We start from the raw sequence: 13,037 nt of genomic DNA, 5'->3' as shown, positions 1-13,037 counted from the left end.
GAAACTGATGAGAGATAATGCAGGGGTGAAACTGATGAGAAATGCTATAGAAGTGAAACTGATGAGACATGCTGCAGAGATGAAACTGATGAGAGATGCTATAGAGGTGAAATTGATGAGACGTACTACACAGGTGAAATTGACATGACATAATAACTGCAGCTATGTTTTTATATCAAAAACCTAGAAAAAAGTGACTGTGCCTTTTAAATGAAGAACTGAACAAACTGTGTAGATGGATAAAATGTAACACAATAACACCATCTGACAACATCACTTCCCTACTCAATAAATGTCAGTGGCTTCCTATCACTTCCAAGATTAAATGCAAAATCATTTGTTTGGCATTCAAAGCCCTTCATCACCCAGCCCCCCTCTACCTTTCCAGTCTTCTTACACTTTACTCCCCACCTCGTATTCTTCCACCCATTGACACCAGCCTCCTGGCTGTTCCATGAACAAGAGTCTCCATCTCTTGGCCCTAGGCATTATCTCTAACTGTCCCCATTCCTGGAACATTCTCCCTCCTCTGCTCCAACTGTTGACCTCCCTGGCTTCCTTTAAGTCCCAACTAAAATCCCACCCTCTACAGGAAGCCTTCCCTAACCCCTTTTAATTCCAGTGTTTTCCCTTTATTAATTATTTCCTATTTACCCAGTATATAACTTGTTTTGTACATATTTGTTTGCATGTTGTCTCCCCCATTACATTGTAAGCTCCTTGAGGGCAGGGACTGTCTTTTGCCTCTTTTTGTATCCTCAGTGCTTAACACAATGCCTGGCATATAGTAGGTGCTTAATAATGTCTCCTGATTAATTGAGCATAAAGAAATGATCAAAAGCAATTCAGAGAAACATGGAAAGCCTTCACTGAACCGGTGCAAAGTAAGGCAAAAACAAAAATCTATTCAATGATATTAATTATATAAATGGAAAGAAATGCCTGCAGGCAGCTGGCCTAGGACACCAACTGTTAGCTCTGGTCACCTGTCTTAGGAGAAAGGCCGGAAGACTATAGGAAGGAAGGTCCCATCTGCATCCCACAGGGTCCTGGTTAATCTCATTTCTTTGTTACAAGGGAGGGTTTGATTGTTTTGGGGTGGGTCAGGGGTACCTGTACACAGATTAGGAAGTGATTGTGGTATCAAATTAATATAAGAGACAACAATAAGGGAAAAGAGATAAATTTGGACATTTCTGATATGCTTCCAACTCCTTCTTCTGATCAATGGAGAAACTGAGGACCCAAAGGATCACAGGGTGAAGACTCGCACCTAGGTCTCTAGGCTCTAGGCTCCCCCCCACCTGCCGTGCCTCCCAGGGCACTTTTTCTTTCAAGTAATTTTCATTATTATCTTTTGTTCTTTTATCATTTATCTTTCCCAACTGGGCCAAATTAACAGAAACAAATAACTGGGATATTATCTGTGGTCTCACAGCCTCCCTCCCACCTCTGCCAAGAAGTCTTGGGCGGAGGGGTCCTCTCCTCCACTTTCTCTGGGGCAGAGCTCAATAATGTCCATTATTTCCATGTACATGAGTCAGTGCATAGATGCATCAGTTCAGACAAGTCTTTCTTGGCTTTTCCAAATTCTTAACGCTCGTTATTTCTCACCGCCCTGTGCTATTCTATCCCTTGCATCCAGGACCAACTTTGTGGAGTCATTTCCTGACTGACTATATACATAAACATTTTGGTGTATGTGAGTATATATATTTCTGTCATTGATCTCCCTAGGGTTTATATCTAACAGAGGAAATTCTGGGTCAAAGGGTGTGAGCATTTCAGTCATTTTCTCCATGTAATTCCAAATTGATCACCAGAATGGTCATACCATTTCACAGCTCCACCAACAATGCATGAGTATGCCTCTTTCCACAACCCTTCCAACACCGACTGCTCCTGTCTTCTGTCATCTTTGTCAATTTGCTGGATGTGAGGTGAAACCTTTGAGTTGTTTTGATTTGCATTTCTCTTATTACTAGTAATGTGCTGCCTTCTTGCAGGTAATTATTAGCTGTTTGCAATTTTTTTGGTGGGGGAGTTATTTATTATAATCTGTTGTACAATGGCTTTTGTTTTCCTATATTGTTAGTTGCTTGCATATATGTTGTGGGTGTCACACTCTTTTCAGAGACATATGATACAAAGGGTTTTCCCCTCAATCTATCACTTTCCTTCTTATCCTACATACACCAAATTTGGTCATGTTAAAGCTTTTCTTTTCTTTATACAATTATTTAATTTATTTTTAGTTTTCAACATCCACTTCCATAAGATCTCGAGTTCTAAGTTTTCTCCCCCTTCTCTTTCCCCTTCCCCACCCCAAGACAGTGTACAATCCAATATAGGCTCTAATGTTAAAGCTTTCCAATTTCATATAACTGAAATGATCGATTCTATCTTTTGTAAAAAAACTTCTATGGCCTTTGTTTGGTTCTGAATTTGCCCCTGCCCACAGCGAGGGGGGCAGGGAGGCACCTGATCTAGTTCTCCCCACCTTCTTTTCATGGTCTGGTCTTTAACAGTCAAGTCAAGGCTCCATTTTGAATAACTTAGTAGAAGTCCCAGCTGATTTCTACTCACGTTTTAAACTGGACCCAACTGTGCCATAATATACATGGACCCACTGAGAATGACAGGCTCAAAGCTGTCCCAGGGCTGCCGGGTGGGTCAAGGACAAATGACCAAGGAAAGAAAAGAACAAGCTTTCCAATAGTGTGTTTGTGTGTGTGTGTGTGTGAGTGTGTGTGACTGTGTGTAAGGGTGTGTGTGAAAGCCAGTATAGGAATATGTGTATGTTTTTGTGTGTATATGTGTGAGTGTATTGTGTAAGGGCATGGGTGTAGGAGTGTGTGGGTATGTGAAAATGTATGAATGTGTAAATATGTGTGAGTGTATGTCTGTATGTATGTGTGAAATTGTGTGTGTCTGAGTGTGTATGGGAGAGTCAGTCTATGTGAAAGTATATATGTGGGTGTATGTGAGTGGATTTAAATATATATGTGTGTGATTGTGTTATATGAGTGTGAGAGTAAGTCTATGTGAAAGTGTGGGTGTGTGTAAGTGTGAGTGTGTTTACATTTGTTAAGTATGTGTAAGTGTGTGTGAATGAGTATGTAGGTGTATATGTGTGTGTGAGTGTATGTGTGTAGGTGTGTGAAAGCATGTGGGGGGGTCAGTGTGTGTGTGTCTGTGTGTATGTATGTATCTAAACCTTTCTCTCCTTTCTCAGCCCCAACAAGGCCCTTCTCACCTTGGTGCTGAAAATGGGCTCGGGCAAACAGTAGCCATTCATGACGTTGGTCAAGTTCTCCAGGACATTGTGGAAAACCTGGTGCAGCTTCTCTCCCATGATGGGCAAGGTTTGCTGGCAAGGGAGGTCCCCCATGTACGGCTTGGCCTGGCGAGAAGCAGAGGGAGGAAAGGATGGGAGGAAGTGGGTCTGACGCCTTGCTGTCTCCTTAATTAGCATCTGACCTTGGGCAGAGCCTCAGTCTCCTCTTCTGTAAAATGAGGGGACGGGGCCATGTTCCTGAGATTTTATAAGATTTTTTTTCAGTTTGAATTTCTCAATGCCACAGGCACATTTCATAACCTTTGCTCCCTCTCCCTTAATTTCTTATCGATTCCCTAAAGATGGGTACATAATGGCATGAAAATAACTAAAAATTCACATAAATCTTCTCTTTTATAAAAAGGTTTAGTCTTAATACAACCAGTGACGGGAGCTCAAACGCCTCCTGAGAGCATATCCGTGAGTTAACAATGGATTCGTCCATTCACTCAGCAAATGTTTGTCAATCCAGCACTTTCTGGGGGCCCCAATCCCAGGCTCTGCGGCTGTGCTGGGGGGTACAGAGGGGAGTGAGGCAGCCATCAGTGTGGCCAATCCCACCCACTAGATGAGCAGAGGACATGAGCAGGGAACCCGCTGTCCGTATTATTTCAAGAACATGAAACAACCACGGCTGTTTAGGAAAGGGGGGAGCGAGGCAGAAAGTCTACTTTGCCCCAAGAGGGAGTGGGCTTCCTCCTTTCACTGGAGGTTTTTGAAACAGGCCAAAGGAGCACTTCCCAGGGATGTGATGGACATTTATATTTCAGGTAGGGGGAGGCCAAGAACACAGGATCTCTGCTCATAGAACTAGGTTGAAATTCTGACCCTACTACTCACTACCCAAATGATCTTGGAGTTCAAGCCCCTTTCCTTCTTGTATCTGTTCCTCTTCTGTAAAGGGAAGATCGTGGAACAGACCACCCCCAGGGTAAACCTTCCAGCTCCCCAGCACTGGCCCCGGCCCCATCGGCTCCAGGAGCCCACGATAACCTCAGCGTCGTCACTCACTGCGTGGACTTTGGAAGGATCATCCAGCTCCAGTCTGGCTATCACACAGCCTGCTTGGAGCATGGCTCCTGGCCGCTTCACGTAGTAGACCTGGCCATCTTCCTGCACACTCAAGGTCATGATCATCTTCATTACCTGGGGTGGGAGGGGATGAAGAAGTGAGAAGAGGAATCCTAGAACCTGACAGACCCCCAGGACTGGGGACCAGTGATATGAGACAGACTGAGGACTACACAAACCAATCTCTGTGAGGCCCTGAGTGAATACAGCCCAGCTGCCGCTGCTTCTGCGATTACCAGAATGAAAAAACAGAGCCGCCCAAACCCCACAAACAGGCCGGAATTAAGATTCGGTGAAACTGATCCCCAAACTATGGCCTTTCCTTGGGAAACACCGTCATCAGATACAGGAGAAAATTAAGAAGAAAGTTGTTTGTTTGTTTTTTTCCTGAAGAGTCACGTACAAACTGTATTTCTACAAACTATTTTTTCTTCAGAGGAACACCAAAGATATCTGACAGAACACGTATGTCTGGAAAAGGTGGAGACTGGGGAGGGACAAGGGCAACAGGTGGACAGCAACCCGACAGCCACAACCGGGACATGGTCTCATTCTGGGATTTCAAGCTTTCAGAGGTGACTTTTTGATTTACCTTGACCCAAACCAGCCCTCCATGAGCTGCCCACACACTCCATACCCCCTCTTCCTGCTCCCCATATGTGGTAGCTTCCCCTGTTTGAATGTAAGCTCCATGAGGACTACCCAGCACTTAGCATAATGCCTGGCAAGTGATAGCAAGTGATTCATAAAGGCTTGTTCTGTCTATTTATTATATGTGTGTATGTGTGTGTGTGTGTGCGTATATCCATCATCCATCCATCCTTCTTTCTAGCATCTATCCCTACCTATCATCTCTATCCATCTATCTCTAACCATCCATCTATCTCTACCCATCCATTCATCTATCTCTATCCATCCATCTCTATCTATCCATCCATCCATCCCCATCTATTTCTATTTATTCATCCTTCTATCTCCATCCATCCATCCATCTCCATCCATCCACCTATCAATCTATCCATCCATCTCCATCTATTTCTAACCATCTATCCATCTCCATCCATCTATTCATCCATCTCCATCCATCTATCCATCCATCCATCTCCATCTATTTCTATCCATCCCTCCATCCATCTCTCTATCCATCCATCCATCTCCATCTATTTCTATCCATCCATCCATCCCCATCCATCCATCTATCCATCCATCTCCATTCATCCATTTCCATCCATCCATCTATCTATCCATCTCCATCTATTTCTGTCCATCCATTCATCCATCCCTATCCATCCATCCACCCATCCATCCATCCATCCATCCATCCATCCCACCTATCTCCCTACATACCAAAAGTACACAAGAGGAGCTCCAGTGAATTGGGATAACCCTCTGGAAGAGTTTGCATGGGATGAGAGGTTGCACACAGGGTGTGATCAGCACCAGTGGAGGGAATCTCCATGCTCAGAAGATGAGAAATTCCCAAGAGATACAAAACAAGAATGAAGCTAATACTAACACATGTGATCTTCTATGCATATGGGAAGCATGAGTGCACTAGAGATCCTGGAGCAGGGAGTCAGATCCCCAGATGTCCCAGAAATTTCTGGGAGAGGAGGATCCCAGGATCACCATGGATCAAGGTGGGGGGAATAAGCATTGATTAAGCACCTACTGTGTGCCAGACACTATGCTAAGCCCTTTACAAATATCATCTCATTTGATCCTCACAACTACCTGAGAGGTAGGTGGTATTATGATCCCCATTTTACAGATGAGGAAACTGAGGCAGAAAGAGGTGAAGTTACTTGCCCAGGGTCACATAGCTAGTAAGTGTCTGAGGCTGGATTTGAACTAAGGTCTTCACTCTTCTAGCCCCAGTGCTCTATCAGCTGAACCACTGAGCTGCCTCAAGGGCAGTCTGGGTTCAGGTCTGGACTCTGATCCGTTACTGGCTGGGTCACCCAAGGTGAGTCACCTAGTGCTCTGGGCCCAAGTTTGGCCAGAACTTAAAATGTGGTCTCTGTCTGATTTTAAGCAGTTGATGTATTAATAAAAAATTAATTACATCGACATGTGTGGGTCTTCTAGGTCAACATGCAGCCAGCTGCGTCCCTGACGCCTGTTCTGGTGGCCCCTGGGGCTCTGGGGAGCTCTAAGTCTCTGGCTGAGAAGGAGCCAGGCAGCCCTGGCAGGGTAGGCTCCCTTCCAGAGCTTCCTACACTGGGGAAATCACAGGGTAAGTGTGAAAGGCGTATTGGGAGGAAAGGCAGAAACAGAGGATGAGGGTAGGCCTGAGGATGGAAAAGCAAGGAACAAGCTGGAACACAGAGGGGATGGGACAGAAAATCTACCACTGGTCATTTTTAAAGCAGTTCCACGGGATCAGCCCATCAACCACTCCCTGTGTGTGCAGCATCTGGAGGGTCCCCCAGCCTCCCACACACCCCAGGTCTACAAAGAGGCTGGAGCATTCACTTAGTGATTCTTTATAATGACATTATAATGGCATCATGATGACACAATGTGACATTTTAAAATACTCTTTCCATTATATCATTGCCCATAATCACTGTGTAAATTGGTTTGCTGGCTCTGATTATTTCATTCAGCCACAGAAGTCCTGAGTTCTAGTCCTGACACTGACTAGTTGTCTGACCCTGAGCGGGGCAACTAACTGTTTGGTGCCTCAGTTTCCACATCTGTAAAATGAGAGGATTGAGGTCAATGGCCTCCAAGCTGCCTTCCAGCCTCAAATTTTTGATCCCATGCACCATGATTGTTTTGTTTTTCTCCAATCCACACACAAAGCCCTTTTCTTGTAGCAGACAATGTACGAGAATTATCCTCATGCTACAGATGAGGGCATTGAGGCTCATAGAGGTGAAGGTACCAAGGATCTTAGAATCAGAGAGGGTTGACTAGTCCTTTTTATCATAGACTTGAATAAAGGCATTGGGGCCATACTCAGAGTCCAAGCTAGACGGGGACAGGATCCAAAGAGGCCTTGATAGGTGGGTAAAGTTGAATAAGATGGGGTTTTAATGGTGACTCACAGACTCTGAGCTGGAGAGACAAGGAAGCCAAAGCTTACAGGACATCAGTTATGTGTGCAAGGTCATCTAGGCAGTCAGGAGCAGAGGTGGATTTGAACCCAGGTCTCCTCACTCCAAATCTGTACTCTTTCTACCTCATCACACGCACTAAAGTCTTACCCTTGGATTCAAAAAAGCCACTTCACAAGGGTAACATGAAAGGAAGCATGGCCAGACCCAAGTTCATCTGAAAATGACATGGGAGTGATGACCAAGGAAATGGGGAACAGAGATAGCGGAGCCAGAATGAGGCGATCGAGATAGACCTGGGGGTCTGGGTGGGCCACAAGCTCAAGGTGAGTCAGTAAGGTAACAAAAAGACCAGTGTGAACATGGGCTGCCATCTCTGCCATGTTACATTCAGTGGGAGTGACACCCTCTCAGAAGGCTTTCAAGACATTGGAGAGCAGCCAAAAAAGGGTGATAGACCAGAAGGACCCAGGACCATGTCATATGAGGATTGGTTCAATGACCTCCAGACATTTGTTTACCACGGAGAAGAGATCTGGGAAATGGCAAAGCCAATGGGCCACCCCAGGGCAATGAACCGGTCTGTGACCTCTGCCCCTTGAGCGTCACTGGAGCCAAGCAGGGGCCAAGGAGCGCAGCCTCAGAAAGGGGCAGGGCCCCCAGGTACCTCCATTTCCGCGTAGGTGCTTCCCGAGGTCAGATGGCCTCCGTCCTCCACCAGGTACTGCACCAGCTTTCCTGCAGAGGGAGATCTCAGGATTGTGGGATCATTCTCCTTTTCAAACACACACGTCTTATTGCCAATGGTGATCCGGTAACTGTAGGAGACAAGGCGGTGAGGATGGGTTTGCAGTCAGACTGTGGATCAGCCGAAGATGCTTCCCAAAGAAATCCTCAGCTCACAATCATCACCCAGTAAGTTATCTGTCTTGCCACTGGCCCAAATCAAATTGAATTCCAGAAAATTCTGCAACCTGAGAGCATCTGACATGTCTAGACTAGAATCAGGAAGAAGCCCCAGATGGGCAGCCCTAGGCTTGGTGCCTCCTAATGATGAGGGCTGCCTCAAAGTGAGCTGAAGGGCAGCTACAGGATTTGTGTTTGGATCGGGGTGGGATTGGGGGGCTTCCAAGGTTCCCCCCAACCCTGAGAGTCCAGCTATGTATACCTGAGGCCTAAAGTATAATAGGGACCAACCTCAGGGCTGGCCCCCAAATCCGGGGGCTCTGGGACCCCCCAGCTGACTTGTGTTCTCTCGTCCCTTACAGGTACTAGAAACTGCTGCTCCCAAAGGCTGTGGTCTGGGTGGGAGACAGGGCAGCTGTGCACAGGGCTTAACGCTCACAAAATGGACAGGATGTCAATGAGAGGCAAAGGACGGTGATGAAGGCATAAAATGCCGCCCCTTCCCAAGAGACAGGGTGTCTGGACAGCCCCAATATTCAGGGTGCCAGACATCGAAAACCATGACCGTGAAAGAAACGATGGAGCGGTAGAGAGCACCCCAGCCCAGAAGCCAGAGGCCCTGAAATCGAGGAGGGCAGGGAAGCCCCTTAGGCCTTTCCTCAGTCTCCTTTCAATGGTCTGACACTTCCATCAACAACGATGAGGTTCAAACTATATAGTCAAAGTGAGACCAAGCAGTCACTGCTATTTGGGTGGCGCCCACTCTGGGGACAAGTGAAAGATCTGGGGAGGGAGCCCCTCCCCCAAAAGCTGCTTTTGAAGCTGAACTCCTAGGAGAGAAAGACCCCCTTCCCCATGCACGTCCAGGGACCTGGCCTGGGACCTACCTGTCAATCTCTTCTTTCATATATGTGGTGTAGCTGTTACCGTCATAAGACAGCAGCAGCCCGCCGTCATTGAGCCGGTGGGCATCTATTTCAATGTGACAGTTGTTCATGATGAGAACAAACATGGTCAGAGATTGTCGGGCGACCTGGGGAGAAATGGGGTTCTCAGCACCTTCCATCCTCCACCCCTAGGAAACATTCAGGGTCTACACCAGCTAAGAAGTCTTTGGGGTGATGTCCACCAGGTAGGGCACCCCAGGGTCACCTCCCAGCCTGGCCTCATCTGCACTGCCTGGCTCTGACCGCTGACCTCTCCTGCTCTGGGTCTTTCACAAAGGGATGAGGGCTCCCACCCTCTGCCCTGCTCTCGGTAGCCAGATAGGTCCAAGTCTGGTGAGTTGTGTTATCCATCCCTATCTCTACCTGTGTCATGGTCAAAGATAACCGAGCCCCCCCGGCTGGGAAGCCCCAACCCTCCATTGCCGGCATCGGCAGCAGACTGAGGCTGAGGAGAGAGAGCCCAGAGCAGAGGATGTGGGACTGGGCAGCCTCAAGCTCCGGAACCAGAACCGTCCATATTCTGGTGCTCACTCAGAGAGGGCTTCTGCGCATTCTAGACCAGACCTCCTGTCTCCTCAGCACCAGAACCCTGGAATCCCAGGGACGGACAGGACTCTGGGACCATCTAGTCTGACCTATACCCGAGGCAGAATTCCTTATACCACACGCCCAAGAGGACTCATCCAGTCTGCCTAAGACCCCCAGAAATGGTCCCTTCTGGTTCCGAACGTGTGATCACACAATCTCATGATGGCAGAGCTCACATCATCCTGAAGCAGCTCACTGAACTCCCAGAGTTTTCTCAAAATTAGAAAGCTTTTTCCTACATAGGCCTCTCTGCTGTTCCCACCCGTGTTCCTGGTCCTGGGCTCTAGAGCCAAACGAAACAAACTTAATCCTCCTTCTGTGTGTCAGACCCTCAAACGCCTGCAGATACTCAGCACATGCCTCTATGTCTTGTCTCCAGCCTAACCATCCCTTCTTTCAAGAGATACTCATAAAGCGAAAGGTTCAAAGGCCTTCACCAGCCTGGCCTCCCTAACAGGAACTGCACAAAAGTCAGGAAGACCCTCGAAAAAGGGGCACAGATCTGTTTTCTTTAAAAAAAAAACAAGGGAGAGTTAAAAGTCTCAGGGAAGCAGGCTGCAGCTGGAAAAGGTTTGTAAAATTGAGAGACGGCTGGAACCAAGAATGCTCAGTCTGATACCCTCATGAAAAAGCTAAGGAGAGTGAATTTGGGATGGAGGGAGGGCCTTAAAATCAGGCCTCCAAGGCCAATGCCAACCCTCCTTCCACCAGACCAGGCTGGAACTGCCTCATGCATCCCTTCCCACCTAAATCTTCCCTCACAAGCTGGGCTGGGATGCTACGTGAGGGACCCAGGCTTTGGGCAGGGGTACCTCCCACATACCAAAGGACTGGAAAGAGAATTGTTGAGTACTTTTACTGAAGAAATATATGAAAAGACACCACGGGCTATTGCCACCACCCAGGCCTGGCTGCCCTGTTTTTCGGCTTCCATGGCGGAATTCAGCTTTCAGATTCACTCTGATACTGGGCTGGGGTCTAGGGGGAGTGAGGAGGTCTTTACCTTGAGGATATACTTCACCCCTCCATAGATCAGCTCCACATCCACAATGTTCAGCAGAGAATCTGCCGGGAGAACCTGGCCCCTGGAAGACAGACAGAGACCCTTCAGAAGGGGCCACTTGGCTGGTTTTCCAGCTCCTTCAAAACGCATGGGGCCATGTCGGAGGCAAGAATTCCATCAGTGTTCTAACGGGGTCAGCAATGATACCACTGAGATTCCTGACTGATTATCTGAGCACCGGAGGGGGGCGCGCTTATCACCGGGGCGGGGGAAAGCTTTACAGGGCTCCCAGTTTATTGAATGTTTGCCAAGTAAGCATCCTCTGGGCAGCGCATTCTGGGAAAGTGAGCACTTGGCCCTCCAAGGAACCAACCAAGTGAACTTTGGTTTCCTTATCATTCAGTTACCTTTGAGTCAATAACTATGGGGTAAAACAGCCCTTCTTGACCTTTTGTTTGATGGTGGCTTAAAAGGAAACAGAAAAGACCAAGAATCCTGTGTGCGGGAGAAGGCTGGGAAAAGTCCACCCCTGGGAAAAAGCTGCCCTTGTATCTGTTCCAACTGCCAGCTCTCACCAATTTACAGAGGTCCGAGGAAATAAAATAATTTAGAAAGTTTATCTCTGCCTTCATTTGAGACCCCAGTGATCACCCTCAGTCCTTTGACGTCAAGCTGAGAGTCCAAAGTAGACCGTTCTGCCCTTCACGATGGTCTTTTCTCATGAACAACCAATGCCCTGTTTCATTCATTCAATCTTCAGGGTTTTCACAGAAGCCCCAGAGAAACGGGAAACCTGTGAAGACTCACAGGTCTGGGGAGTCCAAAGACCCAGGTCTGAGTCAAAACTTTACCACTGATTAACCTAGTGACTGTGAACATCTTACAGAGCCACTCTGGGTCTCAGTTTCCTCACCTGTAGAATGGGAACAGTTGTCCCTGTGCGTCTAATATTTCCAGCTTCCCTGAGTTACTCTGAGGGAAAAGCTTCGTAAACCACAAAGTGCCAAGAAGCCTGCCCTATCATTATTCAACTAGCCTTAATTACATAGTATGTACACAGATACAAACATAAGCTAGACGGAGAAGAAGACTGTCTTCAAGAAGGAGGCCTCCAGGGTCAGCTAGGTGGTACAGTGGATAGAGTACCGGCCCTGAAGTCAGGAGGACCTGAATTTAAATCCAGTCTCAGACCAGGTTTGGCACTTACTAGCTGTGTGACCCTGGGCAAGTCACTTAAACCCAATTGCCTAAAAAAAAAAAAAAAAAAAAAAAAGGAGGAGGCCTCCAGGTGGGGGAGGTCCAGTTGGGACACTGAGGGCTAGGAGTGGCCCTAGTGACTGTTGAGTCCAACGTCCTCCTTTTACGGAGGAGCAAGCGGATGCCCAGAGAGGACCAGACCATTTACGACCAGGAGAGCGTGCGGTTTATTTTACAGATGAGGGAAACTGAGGCCAAGAGAAGGAGAAAGACCAGTGAGCAGCAGCGCTGGGATTGAAGCCCTGGTTCTGTAACCCCCAAGGCAGTGTATTTATTTATAGTTAGATATGTATGTATGTATGTATGTATGTATGTATGTATGTATGTATGCATGCATATATATGGCAATGTATTCATATTTATACAAATGTGTATATGTAAATATACAAATGTATTTATATAAATGTATGTACATTTATATATAAATGTAAATGTGTATATACATTTATGTGTGTATATATGTATATGTGTGTGTGTGTGTGTATATACATATATATATATATATATCTCCACACACATGCATACACATATATTCTTCCATATGGCAATGTACTTATATATAAATGTATATGTGTGTGCATTTATGTGTTCATGTATATATAGACACATGTAGACACACATATATATACATAATATATATAAATTCATAAAAATACATTACCACATGTACATAAATATATAAATCTGTCCAACTATCTATATAAAAAACATTGCCACATATACATATACACACACATAAATGTATATATACACATATACATTTGTATATAAATTCATTACCATGTATACATAAATCTATAAATAGATCCATCTGTCTACATACATAAATACATATAACTCTATCCATCTATATACATACATTGCCA

The 13,037-nt window shown here is 46.3% G+C and overlaps 1 protein-coding gene across 3 annotated transcripts in view; it reads right to left on the bottom strand.

Annotated features, from left to right (window-relative positions):
* ACACB (acetyl-CoA carboxylase beta) overlaps positions 1-13,037 on the bottom strand; it is a 118,243-nt gene that overhangs the window by 49,304 nt on the left and 55,902 nt on the right. For all 3 annotated transcript variants that reach the window (XM_027864127.1, XM_027864138.1, XM_027864135.1), the window contains 5 exons: positions 10,915-10,996; positions 9,264-9,409; positions 8,138-8,288; positions 4,349-4,483; positions 3,257-3,403 (listed from right to left, as the gene is read on the bottom strand). In XM_027864127.1, coding sequence (XP_027719928.1) covers positions 3,257-3,403; positions 4,349-4,483; positions 8,138-8,288; positions 9,264-9,409; positions 10,915-10,996 — 661 coding nt within the window. The remainder of the gene's footprint in view (positions 1-3,256; positions 3,404-4,348; positions 4,484-8,137; positions 8,289-9,263; positions 9,410-10,914; positions 10,997-13,037) is intronic.

The sequence above is a fragment of the Vombatus ursinus genome, unplaced genomic scaffold (genome assembly GCF_900497805.2).
Source record: "Vombatus ursinus unplaced genomic scaffold, bare-nosed wombat genome assembly UNPS02001287.1, whole genome shotgun sequence".
NCBI lineage: Eukaryota > Metazoa > Chordata > Mammalia > Diprotodontia > Vombatidae > Vombatus > Vombatus ursinus.
Note: the sequence above shows the minus strand (reverse complement) of the source record. Positions and strands in the feature narration are given on the sequence as shown.